General features: G+C 40.6%; 1 protein-coding gene across 1 annotated transcript; it reads right to left on the bottom strand.

The window, feature by feature from the left end:
• Positions 1 to 18,675: 18,675 nt before the first annotated feature.
• LOC137959414 (cyanate hydratase-like) lies at positions 18,676 to 21,447 on the bottom strand. The gene is made up of 4 exons (XM_068806800.1): positions 21,113 to 21,447; positions 20,934 to 21,005; positions 19,130 to 19,238; positions 18,676 to 18,954 (listed from the first exon to the last, which is right to left on the bottom strand). The coding sequence occupies exons 1-4, from the start codon at positions 21,379 to 21,381 to the stop codon at positions 18,919 to 18,921; spliced, it is 486 nt and encodes a 161-aa protein (XP_068662901.1). The 5' UTR covers positions 21,382 to 21,447; the 3' UTR covers positions 18,676 to 18,918.
• Positions 21,448 to 21,724: the final 277 nt, after the last annotated feature.

The following is a 21,724-nucleotide window of genomic DNA, read 5'->3' as shown; positions in this document are numbered from 1 at the left end:
AGTTCATGTTGTTCTCTCACCCCCCAGCCTGAGGGGGAGTGTTGAAAGATAAGATCAAGCCCAAACGATAAAGGAAGGCCCACATATGTAAGATTATTATAAGATGGGTCACACGACCAAGGAAGACCCACAAGATGGGCCCAAGCCCATAAGAAGTAGGACTCACATGATTACCATGAGCTGGCATCATTATCACATTAGTTGGAAGATCAAGAAAGACTCATAAAAGTATCTTTATCTTAGGGTCACGACCAAGAAGAGTTTTAGTTTGAGTTATGTTTGTATTTTATCAATATTAAGTTATTTAATTATGTTAGAACTTATCTTTAAGAGTTAGAATTTGGGTGTAATTGGGACAAGGGTAGTGTTATTGTAATTGGACTCTACTACCTTCCTCTATTATAAATAGAGGTTCATGTACTCTGATTACAACAAGTTATTGATGTCAATAAAGTATTTCACTTTTTCATAAATTCAACAATCTCCATTAGAGCTCGAATGAGAGGGTTATACCCAGATTAAAAAGCAATGTCGAAACTATCCAGAATCACCCAATTAACTTTGTTTTTGCACTTAACGCCTCCATTTGCATCCTAAATCAAAATATAAGAATAATTAGTATATTTAGGCACCAAATAATTATAAAAGCCTAAACATTAATAGATAAAAATATGACATTTTGCATTCTCATCATTAGGTAGCACTAGATTTGAGACGGCCATGATAGATTTAGGAGCTTCGATTAATGCTACGCCATATTCTATATATGCTTCTTTGAAACTTGGACCTTAATAAAAATGGTGTTGTGATTCAATTGGTTGATAGATCTAATGCCTATCCTAAGGGTGTAGTTGTGGATGTTCTTGTGAAAGTTAATGATTTGATTTTCCCTGCTAATTTTGTTATGGACTCCATAGCATCACGAGTTATCAACCGGCGTAGGAATTAAATTATGTTAATTTCCTTTTAATGTAATTCCATTTGGTTTTATTTGGTTTAGATGTAACGTGGCATGAACCAGTTGACCCATGGGTCTAACTTGTATCTCCATCTTCAACACTATTTATGGGGACGTCTAGGTGAATGAAAGTAAGCAATGAGAAAATTAGAATTAAACAGGTCGGATTCTCCCTCAGTGGTCTAGGTCGGATTCTCCCTCTGAGGTCCAGGTCGAGCTTCCTTCAAAGCTCAATCATTACATTCTGAATTCCACCATTCCACGTTTCAGAAACAAGAATCCTCTTCCAGCGTCAAGATTCAATATGGAGGAAAGAGAGGAAAAAAGGGTGACTTGATCTATGGCTCAGGAAGATCCTAACAGATTTCTATGTGTTTGATATGGAAAATGGTGACCAAACTGCTCCTATTTTGTTAGGAAGACCATTCTTAAAGGCATCCAAGACTAAGATAAATGTTCATAGTGGGACACTTACCATGGAATTTGATGGTGAAATTATTAAGTTTAATATTTATGATGCCATGAAATATCCTAGTGAGGATAATGTTACCATATTTTGGAATGTATATAAGATAGGTTTTATGTTAATATTTTTTGCATAAATTATGTCGTGTACATAGGCTAGTTAGAAAGGGTTTAGTTGGGTGAGTTGCATTGTATTTAGCCCATGGGTTGTTGTGTAATTAACCTAATCCTAAGTTTAAATAGTAAAGAAGAAAAGGGGAGCAGCACTCCCGTTTTTCCAGCCTCCTGGGTGTCTTCTTGCCCAAGGTGATTACAAAGGTTGAAGCTCTCTGTCAGCCTCTTGTGGTGGTGTTTCTGTCCACCGAACTCAGAGCTTGAAGCTCTTGCTTTTGGCTGTGTTGTCAACCTCATTTGGTGGAGGTTCTGTCCACGCAAAATCAGAGCAGGGAGCTCTTGTCTTGGCTATTCCGTCAGACTTCATTTGTGGACTTTGGGTGTTCTCTTCAGGCATCATTCTTCTAGAAATTTTTGTCAGATAACCTTGTTTATTCTATTTTGTAGGCTTCCACTCCAGATTTAAAGCCTCTCCCTAGTCACCTCAAGTACATGTTCCTTGGAGATGGAGGAACGTTACCAGTGATCATCCCCAGTAAACTTAATGCACCACAAGAAGAAAAGCATGTGCAAGATGAACTTCATTTGCAAGAAACATTCCCTGATGAGAAATTGCTCGTCGTGAGTGTGACATTACCTTGGTAAGTGAATATTGTAAATTATTTGGTTACTAATATGTTACCTCCTAGTTTGTCTAGGGCTCAAAGAGATAAGGTCAAGAGTGATGCCAAATACTATGTGTGGGATGACCCATAATTATGGAAGCATTGAGTCGAGCCAATGACAGTAAACAAAGGGTTTCTTGGGAGGCAACCCAAGGGGATTTTTTCCCTTTTCTTTTTATTTTCTCATTTATATTTTGGTTATTTTTGGCTTCTCTTTACATTTCACCTTACATTGAGGACAATGTAAGTTCTAAGTGTGGGGGAGGGGATTTAGGTTGTGTATGTAATGAGCAAGATTAAATTAGGCTCTTCAAAGATTCATAACATGATTAAATAAGTAATCTTCCAACTGAGAATTAATTAATCTAGTTATTTTCTTTCAGGATGGTTGTGACTAAATTTGGTAGACAAAATCTGGTGAGATTTTGAGCCTTTAGATTAACATATCCATACTAGTCTCACTATTTTCTTTCATGAGAGATATTCTTCCATGGATTTGTTTCTCTAGAACTTGCCTTGATTCTCTTTGAGGTCACATTGACACATGCATGCATGAACATGATTAAGGCCCTCTTTGTTATAAGTTGTTACGGTCCCGGATTTGACACGTGGATTCTTTGGAAGGATCTAGGGTTTGCCACGGATTACCGTACGGATAGTAAGGATTGAAGGAAGACATGGAGAACGAAAACGAAAGATCAAGCCAAAGGAAAGCTTGAAAACCCTAGAGCTCGTTGAGGAGAACTCTAAGCCTCTTTACGCTAAATTTAACCTAATTCTTAATACTTCAATGCCTCCTTTTTTTCATTACTCTTACCCCTTAAATAGGGTTCACCCTGTTAGGGTCTAATAAAATATTACAGAAATATCCCTATGAATAAAATATTCTAAAAATACCCCTATAAATAAAATATTCCAAAAATACCCCTATGACCTAAAATTGAAATAAAATAAAGTAAATTAAAGAAAACACTAAAATAATAATGTTATTGCGTGCATAACATTACACCCCCTTGGAAGACGAGCTTGTCCTCAAGCTCGAAATTAGTGTCTGCACAAGTGTCTACCGCAGTATTTGGAGAGCCTCAAGCCAGCTAAAGTTTTTTTTTTTTTCCCGGTTTGGCCATGTCCGAGTTGGCCCGAGTTGACCTGGTTCTTGAAGCCTGGTCCCGTGCACGAGTCAGCTTCCTGCGCTGATCAAATTTTCCTAACTTCGAAAAATTCGAATCGGGAGTCATTTTCCTCCTTCGTCGGAAATTTTGCCGACGGTTCTTCTGGGGAAATCGGAAATCTTCCTCATTGGTAAAGTTGCACGGTCTACCCATTTCGCCGCCTGTAATGTGGTTGTAAACTCCAGTTTTGTAGTGTGCGAAGTCCTCATATACAGTAAAAATGACTTCCATCTCCCTTGCTGAATTCATCGTCTGATGATACCAAGGGAGTGAATGGTTATTCTGGAGCAAGACAATTCCTTCCCTAGCAGCCTGAGCAGCAAGCTCGATATGATCTATGGGGCAAACATCCGCTTTCCCAAGTGAATCATAACCATCAGGGCTTCCATCAAAGAAACCAAGCCTCATTAGAACAACATAGAGATTTCTCAAGGCCTTGTCCACTTCTGTTTCCCGGACTCTGCCATTCTGGACAGCAGGGAAGGCGTAGTTGGTGTAATAAACTCCACAATCCAGATCCAAACCAGCTTCAAAGGTTTGTGTTACTGCATCTTCTGGTTCAGCATTCAGCCAGTTGTGACCATGGTGCATGACTTCAAGTGAATCACAATCAGCAACAATGTATCCGTGAAGAGCCCATTCTCCTCTAACGATTGCAGATAAGAGCCTGTTATCAGCACAAGAGGGAACACCATTGATGTGATTATAAGAACACATAACACTGCTATTATCTCCATCCTTCACACATATTTCCAATGAATCCTTGAATTCCTTTTTACTAGCAGTAATTTTAGCCCCAGTAGTCTGCATATCCCCAGATTTAGGTCCCTCATTTTGGGTCATAAGATCCTTTCCAGATTTTTTAACCTCAAGCGCCTGCTTGTCAGTTTTTGTACTACTGCCTATCTCACCATCTTGAGTTTTATCACTGTTCTCAACCCTGAATTCTTCTGTTTCAGCGTGAATGTGTTTCACAACCGCTGACAACTTTCCTGCAGTCTTAATGCATTCTGATGGCTCTTCTGGTACATTATCACCACCTCTTGCCCCCAAGTCCACAAAATCCAGACCTGCACTGGAGTTCGACACAGTCTGCAGTTTGAGGATAGAATTACAGCGTGCAGCATATAGAACATCCACCGTAGTTTGGAGTAGTGTTATCGTATGGTCTTGGTCATGGTTACTTGCTTCCAAGTTTTTCATGTTAAGCTTCAGCAACTTCATGAGTTCAAACAGATGAACAACTTCATTTTGTGTTATTTGTAAAGCCTGTGACAATACTCCAACACACTCATCCATATAAGAAGAGAAACATTCAAACTTGTCAGTAATACGGTTATTTAGCACATTGAATCCTGCCAAAAATTTTGGGATGTAAAATGAGATACTTCCAGAAATATCTCCAGCACTTCTCTCACTGTTCTCCACTGGATGATTTAGATTGTCTCCATTTTCTGGGCCCAAATATAGTTTGGCCATGTGAGGATAATTCTCAATGTCAGGGCAATTTTGAAGCCAATCAGAACCTTTCTCCACAAATTGTGTTCTTATTTCTTCCATGGTGAAATGGGTATCATATCAATCAAATGCAAGATTGCGTGCAAGATCAATTGCTTTACTGTAAGCAGTTCCCAGCATGTCACAAAACCCTTCTTTTCCAAGTTCCTGGAGAAGGACACCATGTCCAGTGCCAATGTGAAGGCCACTCCAGCTAGACAACCAGTCGTTGACCTCTTCAACTGACTCACATTTGGAGCTGGCTTCATCAACAAGATTATGTGCATAATTGTTGGATATGTTGATGCACAAAATTTTGGTCCAATTGACAACAATCTCCATAACTTCAGATCCAACCCAAATTTCACCTACATGACCATGCTCATGAAAATTTGCCAGGTCATCTGCATACGCAACTTCCCAATAGCTTTGCAAGCCTAACATAGAGGGCTCAACTCCATCAACTGCCTCATCCTTGGCAGATCTGTAATTAGACGCAGCAGGGAAGGTTCCAACGGAAAGCACCTGAATGGTCTGAATTGCCAATGAATCAAAGAAGAACATGCGCTCCTCTAGAAGGCTGATTCTACCACCTAAACCAGTTGTAATTAACAAGGAAATAAAATGCCATCCAACATCCATTTGGAAGAATCCCAATTTTCCAATTTGACAATGCTCTCCCAAAAAAATAAACCCAATTTGAAGGCAGCGTTGCTGCTGCTCCAGGCCTGGGAACCCCATCCATTGCATGGAAGAATCGAATTGAGTGGAAAACAGAGGACGATGTAAAGGCTTACCCGCGATTGCGTGGACGAGGGTTCCCCACTGTCTAGCCGAGAAGGAGATTGAGACTAATTGCAGTTGGCCGGAAGCCAACTCCCCCTGAAAAAAATTTCGGAGCCACGCCCACCCAAATAGGAAGTTGGGTTCCCTCGGTTCTGCCGAGAGGGGGACGGCAAGTGGGAGGGAGTGGTTGGAAGTCACATCCCACCGGACATGTTTCCGACGGTGCCTCTTCCTCCGTTTCCGGTGATGAGTAGCAACCCTTGGTGGCTTCGCTGCTTGTATATTTTCTGAGATAGTGGAGGGTCGAACGAACTGATTCGCCGAGATAGAAGCAGAGCGGGATTTTTCCGCCTGCTGTTTTGGAAGACATTCAGTTGGCCGGGAGGAGTGATTTTTTGAGGTTGAACCCAAATCAACCCTTACCGATGGGGTTTTGGCAGCATTCCCTTCCGTCACCGATTTCCCCAAATCTTCCGCAGGGATTTCGACTGGTAAACATAAAAAAAAATTAATTTCTCTAACGAGACAACTTCTGCCGCTTTCCCTTGTGTGCGTACGCCTTGCTCGGATATTTCAGGTCGTATGACCTTTTCTGGGGGAGCACGTGGCTCCCTTGCCGAACATTCAAAGGAATATTCATACCATGCTCGAATTTCTCCCAGTTCTTTGCATGCCTTTTCCATTGAATAGCATACCTCGTCCAGAATAATAATTTCTTTTTGGGATAGAGAATAACCCATTGTGTTCTCGCTCTGATACCAGTTGTTACGGTCCTGGATCTGACACGTGGATTCTTTGGAAGGATCTAGGGTCTGCCACGGATTACCGTACGGATAGTAAGGATTGAAGGAAGACATGGAGAACGAAAACGAAAGATCAAGCCAAAGGGAAGCTTGAAAACCCTAGAGCTCGTTGAGGAGAACTCTAAGCCTCTTTACGCTAAATTTAACCTAATTCTTAGTACTTCAATGCCTCCTTTTTTTCATTACTCTTACCCCTTAAATAGGGTTCACCCTGTTAGGGTTTAATAAAATATTACAGAAATATCCCTATGAATAAAATATTCTAAAAATACCCCTATAAATAAAATATTCCAAAAATACCCCAATGACCTAAAACTGAAATAAAATAAAGTAAATTAAAGAAAACACTAAAATAATAATGTTATTGCGTGCATAACATTAATGTCTTTGGACGGAGAATGGTCACTATCTTCAACAAAGAACTCATAAATCATGGAATTCCACGACACTAAATCTTGCATAACCAGTCCACACTTGGGATCCAAAAATTTCAGCACAACTTTGTCAATTTGACCAAGAACAAACTCACTGTTGCTGGTCCCATCAATAGAAAAAATCATTCATCCACATACTTATCTCAACCTTGCCCTGAATACCCAACAAAATTTCATCACCAACATTCACACCTGGTTGAAGAATTTTGACAAATAGTGGTCGAGCAGTATACAAATCATCCAAAAAATTAAACACAAGGTTGCCAAATTGATACGGGACTCACACAGTGTTGTTGTTCTCGTCAATAGACAAATAAAACAGCCCCCAAAAAAAATTCAATCAATCCGGGCATCCCCAGAAAAATTCCATCTCATAATTCATACACACAAGCCGGAATTCCAGCAATTGTGCACTGTTTCTCTGCTTCACAGAACAGAGAACCTCATCCCCAATTTTCTAGCAGCGTTGCTGCTGGTCAAGCCCTTGGAGCCCCATCAAACCCATGGAACAATCGATTTGACCTAAAAATTGATGGCTTTTCAGAAGCTTACCCTCAAATGCGTTGAAGTTGGTTCCAAACTAGACTGTCGAGAGCAAGATGGAGACTGAGAGTGAGAATTCGGAAGCCAAAGCCCCTCGGATTTGTTACCGTCAGTGCCTCCTCTTTTTCCTACGGCGAATATCAGCCCTTTGGGGGCTTTGCTGCTTTTAGATTTTCCAAGAAAGAGGAGGGATGGCCGAACTGATTCGCTGAGACAAGAGTCAGATCGGAAATTTTTCGTCTTCTATTTTTGGAGACATTCTACTAGCCGTAAGAAGGGATTTTTTGAGGTTGAACCCAAATCTGCGATTACTGACGAGGTTTTGGTAGAATACCCTTCCGATTTTCCAAAATTAGGGTCCCTGCCGTCGAATTTTGAAAGTTTTGAGGCCGATTTTTGATTTGATGTCTTCGACTTCAATTTCTAATGTGCAGGGTCCCTGCTATCCGGATTTGGATTTCCATGCGCGGCAATTGGTAATTTTTTTGGCCCTTTGCCATGCTTCTAGTTCGAAACAGTGCCTGTTGTCTTTCATTCTGTGAAATTTTTGTGCTAGAAGATTTTAGGTCATATGACGTTCTTTTCTGCAGCATCGAGATACCTCTCCATTGCATAAATTTGCATTTCTCTTGTACACATTCCCTCCCACAAAAATATATTGGAAGAAATACGTGCATGACTTATAGTTTGGGAAGAATCTTTGTGTTCCCGCTCTGATACCAGTTGTTATGGTCCCAGATTTGACACAACGATTTTTAGGGAGGAAGAAGTGAAAAACGAAAATCAAGCCAAAGGGAAGCTTGAAAATTGTTATGGTCTCTGACCATGGACCGTGTAACCTGACGGAAGGAGAGCTCTACGTCTAGCATAGGTTCAGCACCAGGGTGCTGTCCACGTCCTGGTCTTCTTATGATTTCGAATTCTGGGTGAAGTACGTGAGGAAAATGAGAATAGAAAGGTCTTCGGAATGGAGGAGAGGAGATGGAGGATAACCCAGCTCTGAGGGAGACCGTAACCTGGTTCGTCGGAGGAGAACCTGTCCTGTTTCTGAGTTCAATTTCTTTCCTTTCATTTCATTCTCCCCCCTCTTAAGCTGTTCATTGAGGGCCCAAAAGATTTACAACATTGCCATTATATGGCTTACATGCTCAAGGCTGAATCATACAACCTAAGTTAAGTAGCTGCTGAAATAAGATTTACAAAAGTGCCATTATGGCTTACACGTTCAGAATTCTGAGAATGCTGAGATAATTTCAACATAGGTGTTGAGAATGCTGAACTAATTCAAACACAAAACGCAAGTGATCTGCCTTCAACTGTGTCGCCTTTGAATGACTCGTTCGGCTATCGAGTATATAAAATCACTCCCCCCTTTCAAAGAGAGCTTGTCCTAAAGCTCAAATGAAGGGTACACGTGCTGAAACACCTGTAAGTCTTCCCAAGTGGCCTCGGTCGGATCAGTATGTGACCACTGAACCAAAATCTGGGTACTGTCCTAGAGTTGCCTAAACTGCAGAATGTTGACTGGAGTGAGAGAGACCTTACCGTCTTCAACCGGTGGCAGAGCAGGGATGGACGAAGGAGAGGCTTGAGCAGGGAAACATGGAAAACATCTTGGAGTTGAGACTCTGGGGGGAGTGGGAGCTGATAGGCCACTTGTCCCACTCGCCGCAGAATTCTGTAGGGCCCAAAGTACTTGGGGGATAGCTTGTGCAGCGTCCCGGCAATGGAGTATTGGCCATATGGCCGAAGGCAGAGCCAAACAAAGTCATCGGGTTGGTACTGCACATCCTGGTGGTACTGATCATACTAAAGCTTCATGCGGGCCTGAGTTGTCGGAGTTGGGCAAGGGCATTTTTTCACAATTGATCTCTGTTCTGCAAGGCGTGATCAACTGTGTCCACTCGGGTGGACCCTGTGGTATATGAGAGCAGACGGAAGGAAGGGGGGGGGGGGGGGGGGGGGGGGGGGGGGGGATGTCTTGGCCATAGAGAATTTTGAAGGGGGTCTTCTGTAAGGCGGTATGAAAGGAGGTGTTGTAGCAATACTTGGCCCAGCTAATGCAGCGAACCCATTTCTTGGGGCTGTCCCCCACCAGGCACCGCAAGTACATCTCAATTGTGTGGTTCACTACTTCCTTCTGACCATCTGTTTGAGGGTGATAGGCTGACGAGTATTTGAGTTTCGTGCCGCAGAGCTTGAAGAGTTCCTTCCAGAAGTCACTGGTAAAGATCACATCCCGATCACTGACTATTGACTCAGGAACGTCATGCAGACAGACAATGTTGTCAACAAAAACGTGGACGATGGTAGCTGTGGTTTACGGGTGGGCCATGGGCATGAAATGGGCATACGTGGAAAGGCGACCCACCACAACCAAGAGGATAGATTTGCTCGCTGCTCTCGGGAGGCCTTCAATAAAATCCATGGAGAAGTCGGACCATACCTGAGCAGGAAAGTCAAGGGGCTGGAGCACCCCAGCCGGAGACAAATGGTCGGCCTTGTTGCGCTAGCAGACCAGGCATGCAGCAACATATTCAGCAACAAGAGACCTCAAGCCAGCTCAATTAAAATCGTCTCGTACCCACTGTAAAGTTTTCTGGAGCCCCTCAAGGGCGCTGTCATGGTAGGCTGATAAAATTTTTAGTACCAAGGATGATGAAGGCAGGAGGTAGATTCACTGTTTTTACAGGATGAGGTGGTCCAGGATGGACCAATGAGTCGCCATCTGACTTGCTGTAATTCTGTGGTGGACTGATGCTCCAGACGTATGGCCTCTAGCAGCAATGGTGTGGGTTGACTGATGGCTGAGAGGTGCATTGCTGCGTCTAACCGACGGGAGAGAGCATCCGCTGCTCGGTTCAAGGGACCCAGTTTGTGTTCCATAGTAAAATCGAAGCCCATAAGCTTGCTGATCCAGTGTTGTTGAGGTGGCATGGAGATACGTTGGTCCAACAAAAACTTGAGGTTGGAGTGATCAGTTCGGATACGAAAGATATGGCCCCACAAATAAGGTCTCCAGTGCTGCACGGCCTTCGCTAACCCAATTAATTCTCGCTCGTACGCTGGCAATTTGTAATGGTGGAGGACGAGCTGCCGGCTGAAGTATGCAATGGGGTGTTGGGATTGATGAAGGACTGAGCCAATTCCACTGCCAGAGGCATCACATTCCAGCACAAAGTCCTCATCAAAGTTTGGCAATTTCAGCACCGATGTTGAAGCAAGAGCTTGTTTGAGCACATTGAAGGAGTTCTCTGTTGTCTTCGTCCACTAGAATGTGTTACGTCGCGACAGGTTGGACAAGGATGCTACAAGGTGGGCATAATTCTGTATGAACTTTCGGTAGTACCCCGCTAAGCCGAGAAAAACTTGTAAGGCAGCAACATTACGGGGTGGTGGCTACTGCAGTATCACCTCAATTTTGGTGGGATCCATAGTGACGCCAGATGTTGTAATCACATGACCCATAGGCCACATGTGGCTGACCAAAAGAGCACTTGGAGTGCTTCAAGTATAAGTGTGAGTCCAGAGGAGGCTAAAGACCTGACGTAGGTCGGGGAGGTGTTGCACCCAATTCGTGCTGAAAATCAGGATATCGTCAAAGAAAACAAGGACAAATTTTCTAAGGAAGGGGAGAAATACCTCGTTCATCAATGCCTGAAATGTGGATGGAACATTGGAGAGGTCGAAGGGCATGACAATGAACTCGAAATGGCCATGGTGAGTGCGGAAGGCTGTTTTCTCGATGTCTGGAGGATGCATGCAGACTTGATGATAGCCGGACAGTAATTCAAGCTTGGTAAAAAATTTGGCCTCGTGGAGTTCATCTAGCAGCTCATCCATCACGGAATGGGAAACTTGTCCTTAATGGTCTTGGCATTTAATTCCCGGTAATCAACACAAAACCACCATGTGTGATCATTCTTCTTCCCCAACAAGACAGGGGACGAGAAGGGAAAGGTACTCGGCCTTATGAGGCCCTGGTCAAGCATGATAGCACATTATCTTTCAATCTCATCTTTTTGTAGGTGGGGGTAGCGATAGGGCCGCACCACCACCACTTCGGAGCCAGCCTTCAAATGGATTATGTGGTCATAGTGGTGCAAGGGCGGTAGGCTGCTAGGTAGGTGAAACAGATCAGCAAATTCATCCAGTAGTGTGTCCAACGTGTTGACAGGGGGTTGTTGTTGTTGGACGGTATGCAGTTGTGTTGCACCTTCGATATGACGGCCCTGAAGTGTGACTCTGGTGTGGTGCAATTCAAAGCTCATGGTAAGGGCAGCGAAGTCCCATAAAATTGGCCCTAGGGTCTGGAGCCACTTAACTCCGAGAACTACATCAAAACAAGCGAGTGGTATGATGCAGAAATCTACTGAGAAGCTATGTCCAGCAATGGCGAACCAGACAGACTTGCTGACCCCATAGCTCGGCACTTTGTCTCCATTGGCAATAGACACTGAAGCGATTGGCTTGGATTTCACCAGAAGGTGCAAATACTTGGCGGTGGTAAGGCTGATGAAATTGTGTGTGCTGCCGGAGTCCACGAGACCAACCAGTGGCTGGGCGCCAACCAGCACATAGACCTGCATTGTGGTGATCATTTGAATGCCTGTAATGGCATGGATGGATACCGCAGGTTCCTCAGCAGCAACCTCTTCCACCGGTCGTTCTTCCTCGTCTTCGTCTTCCAGTTCCACCCAAAAATGTTTCTTCCAACGGTGCCCAAAGGTATAGTGTTCTTCACAATTGAAGCATAACCAATTTTCTTTCCGGGCTTCCATTTCTGGTCCAGTGAGTTTTTTTATGATTGGTTGTTGTGTGGGAGGGGGTTTTGGGTCAGAGGGAGGAGGGTTGTAAGGACTGTTGCGCCAGTGAGAGGGGGTGGATGACCCTCCCGAAGTGGTTTTCCCAGTTGGCCACATTGGCTTCTTGTTTTGAAATTTGTTTTTGGCCTTCAAATTTCAAGCGAAATTCATAGCTCAGGTCAAATCTGAAGGGGCTAGGAGTTCTACTTCCAACCTCAAGGCCTCATTTAACCCTACTGTGAAGAAGCTAACTTGCTGATCTATGTTGATCACTTGGCTAGCTTGGGCTAACTTCTCCTGAAATATCTTCTGGTAATCAGCAACACTGTCGGTCTGTTTTAACAGAATAAGCTCGCTCAATGGGTTAGCCTGGGTGGAAGGCCCAAACCGGATGGTGCATAATTATTTAAATTCTTCCCAACTGATGCCTGGATGTTTCTGTTCCAATTGGTGGCCTCACAGCTGCGCTTCGTCGAGCATGTGGAATGCGGCCAACCCAACTCTCTCCACTGCAGCAATATGTTGATGGGAAAAAATTTCTCGCAATGGTATATCCAAGATAAAGGGTCCTCTGACCCGTTAAAGGCCGGAAATTCCATATTTGTGTACCTTGGAATGGTGGTAGGCTCTGGACATCCTCCATTCGGACTGTAGTGTCCCCCTTGTCCATGATTTTTTGGGCATCCCCCAAGTGGAGTGGGTGTCTTACAGATCAGGTTGCTGATCTCTTCCATCTGCTAAGACATAAGCTGAGACATCGCCTGAGCGACTACACAAGACACCGTGCTATCCAGCATGCTTGCCAGTCGACCCTCTGCCTCATCCTGCCTTGCTTGCATCTCTGCTCTGAACCTTTCAAACCTCTCTTCCTGGCTAGACGTCTCTCCCATAGTTCCCTATTTTGATACCAACGTATTATGGTCTCTAACCATGGATCGTTTAACCCGACGGAAGGAGAGCTCTGCATCCAGCACAGGTTCAGCACCAGGGTGCTGTCCACGTCCTGGTCTTCCTATGATTTCGAATTTTGGGTGAAGTACATGAGTAAAATGAGAATAGGGAGGTGTTCGAAATGGAGGGGAGGAGATGGAGGATAACCCGGCTCTGAGGGAGACCGTAACCTACGGCTTTGAGGGAGACCATAACCTGGTTCGTCGGAGGAGAACATGTCCTGTTTCTGAGTTTTGTTTCTGAGTTCAATTTTTTTCCTTTCATTTCATTTTGGCCCCTCTTAAGTTGTTCGCTGAGGGCCCAAAAGATTTACAACATTGCCATTATATGGTTTACACGCTCAAGGCTGAATCATACAACCTAAGTTAAGTAGCTGCTGAAATAAGATTTACAAAAGTGCCATTATGGCTTACACGTTTAGAATTCTAAGAATGTTGAGATAATTTCAACATAGGTGTTGAGAATGTTGAACTAATTCAAACACAAAACACAAGTGATCTGCCTTCAACTGCATCGCCTTTGAATGACTCGTTCAGCTATCGAGACTATAACAAAAACCCTAGGTTCTTTGAGGAGAACGTACACCCCTGAGCTCGTTGAGGAGAAGTTAAAACACTGTTTACTCTAAATCAATGTTTGCCTTTCTCATTACTCTTACCCCTTTAATAGGTGAGAGTAAAAATTACTCCATGAGACTTTGCTGGCATAATATAAGTGAGAGTAAAAACCACTCCTAGCCGGTAAAACATTGCTCCATACTCCAGTCCTAATGCTGGATGTAGGACACACTCTGTCTTTTGTAGGTAGTGTCTCTATCGGCATTGCTATGAAGTGTCCACCACCATGTCCCTCCACAGGACAACGACTCTCAAGTGGTAGGAGTAATAAAAATCATTATAGGGGGGTAGTGGGTTTATTTATAATGGTGTCCCAATCCTGATACCGACTCTCATGGTATCCCAACCATGATATTTTTTAGAGTTAAATTTATCATGGTGTCCCAATCCAGAACTGACTCTCATGGTGTCCCAATCGTGATATTTTTTAGAATCAAATAAATTATGGTATGAGAAAATGTACTAAGGCCGCCTCTTCTTCAATAATAATGTCTCATCCAAAGAGACATAATATTAGCAGTTGTAATGTAACACGACCATCTTCCAACACATATAACATGAACCAAAATAATAAACCTTGTAGAAGAACCCATGAAATAATCAACATCCGATATAAATATTTTTCTTAGATGCATAAGCTTCATCTTTTGTGATCCCCCTTTCTTGAATATTTTGGTCACATAAAACTTATTCACAACATATGGAATAAAATACTTCTTCCTTGTACTTCTTCTACTTCTCCCCCTCAAACTAGGAGGTAATGGCAGTGATCCCTAGCTTGAACCAAATATTATAGATGTAGCCATAAGCCCAAATAATAGAGATGTATAGATAAGCCCTCAAACCAGGGAGAAGTGAGATATTTTCCAGATATATCAACTCAAAAAGTGATGCAAAACAATGGGCTTAAATTCGGATTTTTCAATGCAACAAAATACCAACATGACCTTAGATTATTCCAATGCGAATATATCTTTAAATATAAATCAGATTGACATAAATTTTATTTTTCTGAAACTAGACTTAAATACCTTTTATCCAAGTATACATTGTCTTCATAAAATATAACTATCAGAAAATAAATAATCTGATAGATTTCGGTCTCTGTCATTCGGCAAAACTAAGTATTGTTTCTCCTTTTTTTCCAAAATGACCATTGACTCTTCCAAGATCAATATCTCCTTATAAAAAAAATCATACAGAGAATTGGTTGAATAGGTAAGAAAATAGATTTAAAAATATTTCTTTTGATATATAATTCTCCATATAAAGCCTCTTTCTTGATAGCATAAAATACCTCAAAAATTGAAGCTTCCTGCTGTTGCTCGAACCACTTTTGTAATATGCCCTTTGCTACTTCAAATATCGATTTCTCTATGTAGATAACTTAGATAAAAATTGGTTGAATAGGTAAAAGAATAGACTTATAGATCTTTTTTTGGATATATATTTCTGCATATAAAGTCTAGTTCTTGATAGCATAAAATACCTCAGAAGCAAAGCTTACTGCTGCTACTCGAACCTTTTTGCAATCCGACCTACGCTCATTCAAATATCGATATCTCTCTGCATATAACTCCGATTGGAACAAATCATTTTTATTTGGAAAGTATACTCAAATATCTTTCCATCAATATATAATTTGAAATATGAAAAGCTTAGTATAGAGGTGAAAACGAAAAGAAAACTAACAGGTGTAGGGACTAAAAAAGAAATACAAACCTAGACTTAGGGTTTAGGGTTTAGAGAAAATGATCGCATTACCTCTATGGGTTGACCAAGTCAACTCACAGAACCTGGCTCTGATACCACGTTGAATTTATTGAAAAGTGAAATACTTCATTGAATATCATTGACTTATAATAAGAGTACATGATCCTCTATTTATAATAGAGGAAGGTAGTAGAGTCCAATTACAATAAAACCACCTTTGTCCCAATTACACCCAAACTCTAACACTTAAAGATAAGTCCTAACATAATCAAATAACTCAGTATAGATAAAAGACAAATATAACTCAAACTAGAACTCTTCTAGAACTTGACCATAAGATAAAGATGCATTTGTGAGTCCTTGATATTCCAACGTATGTGATAAGGAAGCTAACTCGTGGTAATCATGGTGGGTCTTACTTCTTATGGGCTTGGGCCCATCTTGTAGACTTTCCTTGGTCGTGTGGCCCATCTTATAATACTCTTAGATATGTGGGCCTTCCTTGGTCATGTGGGTTGGAGCCCATCATCCAACACTTGGATTGTTTAGTAGTTAAGGTTAATTGGATCGCTTGTTTTCTAATTAACTACGAAATGAGAGATAGGAAGATAGTTCCAATGGTGAATATTCAAGTGCAAATTGATATATGCTTGCATCGATTATCAGATGTGAAATTTCAATGGTGGATGTTGACTTAGACCAAGGTTTGTTCTTTGATTGATTTCGATTCTTTAATTTGAATTGTTTCTTAGTTATTTTTCTTAAAAGTATTTTCGTTATACTCAAACCCCCCATCCTTGTTCACGGAGCATAAAAGTAGACTAATCGCTCTTTTTGGGATCGATCCTTACTCGCACTGCTACATATATTTTTAGGAGTATATGTTTTATTTTTGGTTGTCAGCAACAGCACACCAGCTTCTTAGATGCAGATTGGATTGGATCACCTGATGACAAGAAGTCTACGTTTAGATATTGTACTCTTTTTTTAGGGAACCTCGTTACATGGAGAAGCAAGAAACAAAATGTGGTTGCAAGATCTAGCGCCAAAGGAGAATACAGAGGTATGGCCCACATAGTTAGTGAACTCCTATGGATCAGGATCCTTCTTACTGAATTAAGATTTTATAAAGAACGTCCCACGAATCTGCACTGTGACAACGAAGCAGCCATTCATATTGCTTCAAACTCAGTCTTCCATTAAAGGACCAAACACATTAAGGTGGATTGCCACTTTATACGAGAAAAATTTCAAGCGAGTATAATCTCCCTTAAAACATGTTTCATCACAAGAACAACTAGCAGATATCCTCACTAAACTAGCTACATCTAAAATCATGTCATTTATATGTGGCAAACTAGGTATCTATGCTATTTTTTCTCCTCCAGCTTGAGGGGGAGTTTTAGAAGATGGGCTCAAGCCCACAAGTCCAAGGCAAGGAAGCCCACACGTCTAAGTGATGGCATATAGGTAATATGGGATGTTTCTCATAAAGATGGCATGAAGGTGTAAATACTTATCCTTTTTATGTCTCTTCTTTTATAAAGTTGTAACCCTAATAACATTGTAAAAGCTATAAATAAAGGCATTGGCTAAGAGGTAGAGCATTGAAGTTCTCTCCTCCTTTCTCCCAAATTTGTCCAGCCTCCTCCCCTTGGTTGGCGCACTTCTCCTTCCTCCTAGTCCAAGCACTCTCCTTTTTGTAGTTGATCCCTTCTTCATCTCTTCTCTTTCCTCTTCTTCTTCTTGGTTGATCTAAGTCCTATACATGGGATTCTAAATTCTACACAAACTATTTATTTTTAATAAATATCATGCTCATTAAAAATAGCATGGGTCTCGATAAAAGTTAACCCGGAAATCATACCCTTGAGGATCCTAAAGGAAATGAGCTATGAGGACTGCAATGTAAGGACGCCTAACTTACATTAAGGACTTAAAGGATTCGGTTGGTTCAAAGAGTTCGGTTATACAATGGCTCTTAAGAACCCCAAAGGCAAGAAGACCGTCTCAACAGAGGAGTTTGAATTACTCCAGAAGATAAAGCATAAGATGGAATCTAACCACATGCAGACTATTTTTGAAGAAGAATTTAAATTACTTTAGAAGATAAAGCACATGATGACTCCTGCCAACTAAGCCTCCCCCAGCAAGACTTCTTCAAAAGGTTCTCCCTACTGCTACTACAATAACATGTATGGTATCAGCTACCTCTACATCTTGGTTCATTGACTCTAGGGCCTTTGAGCACTTGACAAGTAATGGTAACCTCTTGAGTTATATTTCTCCTTGTTTGACTGACATCTTCAAGTTATGCCATCTGATTTAGTTGTTTTTGGAAAAGGTGTTGGCATGTTCTTGCACGATTTTTTTTTATCCTTAATATCTTCCATTGGTGGTTTTATCATTTGGAGTACCTTACTTAAAAAGGTCAAGGAGAAAAGGTGGGATTTGGTTGGGATTTCAATCATAAATCTGGCATACTTGCATAGAGGGAAAGTTTCCTTCCTCCATAAAGCTGGCACCTTGGAAGATTGTGATCATATCTTTTTGTGATTGATCTATTTTAAGGTTTCCTCTATTGATTTATTCTCTAAAATTTCGTCCTAAATCAATTAGGAAAACAAAAAGCAAGTCAAACATTGTGATATTATCATACTAGTTGGCACAAGTGCCATAGAAAGAAAGTTTTTTCTTTAAGATCTTCTAAGTTGTAAAGCATCTCTCAAGATTTCACTTGCTGTATCCCTGGTCCCTAAGAGATAATACTAAATAAAACATTGTGCTTCTCAGATCCATTAACCCACCTTTATTTTTCAAAATCCTGTTATTTCTTTTATCAAAAATCAGTACCAGGTTTGCACTGATTTTTATCCTTTAAGAGGTATTTTATTTTAATTTCTAACTAATACATGTCTGCAAATTAAAAAATGTTTCTTTAATTATTTAGAACAAATATATGTCTGTACGATGAGCTAATGACCTACAGACAGTATCTCAGTCCTAGAGATCATAGACACAAAGAGCAGCCCCGCATATCAATCGTTTTTATGCATGTGATTTTTAATGGAAGTGACATCTTATGGAATTCTTGGAACAGCACTGATAACATTGCCTCACAGAAAAAAGAATTTTTTTTGACAAACAGGGTGCTTTAAGATCTAAAGTACAATTCCATTATCTCACAGATCGAATGATTTATCCATGGATGATACACAGACTCAAACCATTAAAACCCAACATCCAGAGATAGCCCCTTATTTCTCTACTAAGAACAATTTTTCTCAAAATCCAGTACAAAAGTAGCAACGAGGCAACATTAGGTACAACTCACACATAGAACTGATGCACAGAAAGTTACACATATACAACTATTCATATAACATAATCTGGTTTTATTTCCCCAACCTTGAGATCATATGCTCCGTCTTCTGCATGACCAACAAAAGATAAATAGGAAGTACTTTCGAAGCAGCAACAAAATGAACACCAATGATTGTCCAACTACAAAGAAATTAACTGAAACATGCAACACTAGAGGGGCAATGCAATTAATAGATTTGGACACACTTAATCAAAGTAGAGAGTTGAAGAAGGATTACTGACATGTTCAGTGTGAGGCAGGTACTTCCCATCAAAGGTCACAACTACACGATCCTTCCCATCAACACCTTGAACTTTATCAACTGAGCAGAAGAAGTCTATGGCTGACATACTGATGAAGATCAAAATAAGTTTGTCAGAGAAAAGCATCTAAAGAAGAAGAAGAAGAAAAACCACCTCAATCAAGTAAAAGTTCTTCTCAACCCATAGAAGGAAATATTTTAAGACTATCTTTATCTTCACTCAGAAGGTTTTTTTATACTTTATTTTTAAGGAATTTTTTGTTTAATCATTTTAAGATTTATACACTCTTTTTTTATTCACTTATTTCTTAGATTTGTAGACTATCTTTATTCACTTATCATTTTAGAATTGTACAGTAAACTTTTATGTGTCTCAGAATTGAAGCCTGCGAGCCTGCTCCCATCATAGCACCAGCAAATACCATTAAGAACTAATAGAAAATCATTTTAGGAATAAAAAGACAACGTGTTATACACAGAATACTTTATAGTAACCCAAATAGAAGATTCCATATGTTGTGCATAGTTCATTATTTTTTACCTAAAAATCTGTTTTTATCTGAAAGTAATAGAGTTATGATAGAGTTCTATCCAGGATTGGGCCTTCAACCACATGGGAGGGTTGCTTGCATGAGGTCTGGGGATCATGTCTTGCCAGGTATTGGGTGCACAGTAGTATGTAATAAAAAACGTTACAAACAAAAGGAACTCTATTCTTAAAAATAGCCTAAAAATAGACAAGTACAAACAACTCTGACAAGCAGTAGTATCAGTTTGTAATGTAATACTAGCTACCACAGACAGGGTAAAGCAATTGACCTTTTTAACTTTTGGCCTCAATGGAAGCATTTTCTTTGTCTTTTGATTCAGAATACCAACTCAAAACCACAAGGATGGTTTTGACGAATAAATTAGGTAGTCTCAGACATTATGGGAAGATTATCCACCATATAAATTACTTCTACTAGTTGCAAGTTCAATTTATTTTAGCATTCTGATTACCATTCGAATACATCATTATGGTTGATGATTTAGAAAATATCGGCAGCAACATAAAGTAATGAGACCCTAACTTTTGTTGTCATTTCAGCCAGAAAATCAGGATATGAGCTTCCTTTAATGAATTTGGAATTTCTATAAACACACATTAGTGGATTTGTAAAGCTTGAACAGATAGAACTGTAATTCATATGCGAGTGTTGAGCTTCACTTAAAAAAATATATATATACATATATACATAAATATACATAAATTGATTCACTCGAAAAAATATATATGCTTGTGTCAAGCCCACTTATTTAGCATAGAATGAACCACAAATACGAGATGACGTCTAATGAAATAATTTGACATCTTCAGATATGCCAGAGAAGCTAATGATAATCATCCTTAGGATGGATGATTGTCATCATGATATAGGGCGTAACACTACAACTCATCTGAGAATTTTTAATTCAGGCATGCTTTTCGTTTTGAGAACATGGGGTGCCCCAAATATCTGAACCAATGTGCAGACAGGTTTTCAGTAAATTTATTTTCAATAAATTCCTTCTTCCGGCTTTGTTTGTAAAATCTCTTCGTACTTAAAAGAAACTAAATCCCGCAATCCGGATTTTCGATTGAGTTCAGATTTTCTTGTTGCCCTCACCACACTCGATGAGCCCAAGCGCCGAAGATACAAATATTTATCCATGTGAACCGTGAATAGAATTCGTATAAACGATCGAAATAGATCCAAGAATCAAGATAAACGAAAAGAGAAAAAAAATTGTTGACAACTTACATGCCATCGCCAAACTCTTCGTTGATGATATCTTTGATACTTTCCCCAAAATGCATCACAGCTTCATTCAGTCTGTGAATATCGTAGAGAATATGGAAGTCTTAACTATAAATTCGATAAATTCACCATAAAAGCAACCATTAGAAGATGACGGAGAAGAATGAAGACGAAAGACGCACCTGTATACAGTGGGATCTTGGATGATAGAAGGCTCATAAGATCTCATGGGTGGCCTCATCATCTCTTTTACAAGATATTCAGTAAGCTCAGGCAGTGCTTGTTGGAAGACTTGGGCGGTCTCCAGCTTGAGTTGAGCCTGTCTTCTGAGGAGCTGGGACACGTAAACGTTGGTGAGACCCGTTTCTTGGGCTATCTGATTGTAAGTTTTGCCGGAATTCTCCTTAACAGAAGCAAGACAGCTGACGACAGTTGCTTTGTTCTCAGCCATTTTTCAAGGGGCGGCAGTGCGCTTCACGCTCCTCGGTCCTGTCCTCGCTTCTTATCACACCGAAGAAAAGGGTTCGGGAAAAGCGGCGCTTTATCAAAAAGAAAAAAAAAACGGATTGACTCAAAAGCACCAAATCCGGGCTCGGAAAAAATTAATATGGTAGAGCTAAAATAGAAATTCGGCATAACTAAATTGAATTTGGAACTATATTCAAAATATCAAAGTTCTAAATTGATAGTATAGTTGTGCTACCAAATGTGGTATTTTGTCAAATTATGCTACAATACCAATTGCGTATAAGATTAGATTCGTTAATCTCTTACTACTCAAAAGACATATCGAG

Source organism: Aristolochia californica, unplaced genomic scaffold, assembly GCF_029961685.1.
Source record: "Aristolochia californica isolate CCGP_79_NKW_82.1479 unplaced genomic scaffold, dmAriCali1.0.hap1 SCAF_1, whole genome shotgun sequence".
NCBI lineage: Eukaryota > Viridiplantae > Streptophyta > Magnoliopsida > Piperales > Aristolochiaceae > Aristolochia > Aristolochia californica.
The sequence above is the reverse complement of the archived record's forward strand: the minus strand, read 5'-3'. Positions and strand labels throughout refer to the sequence as shown.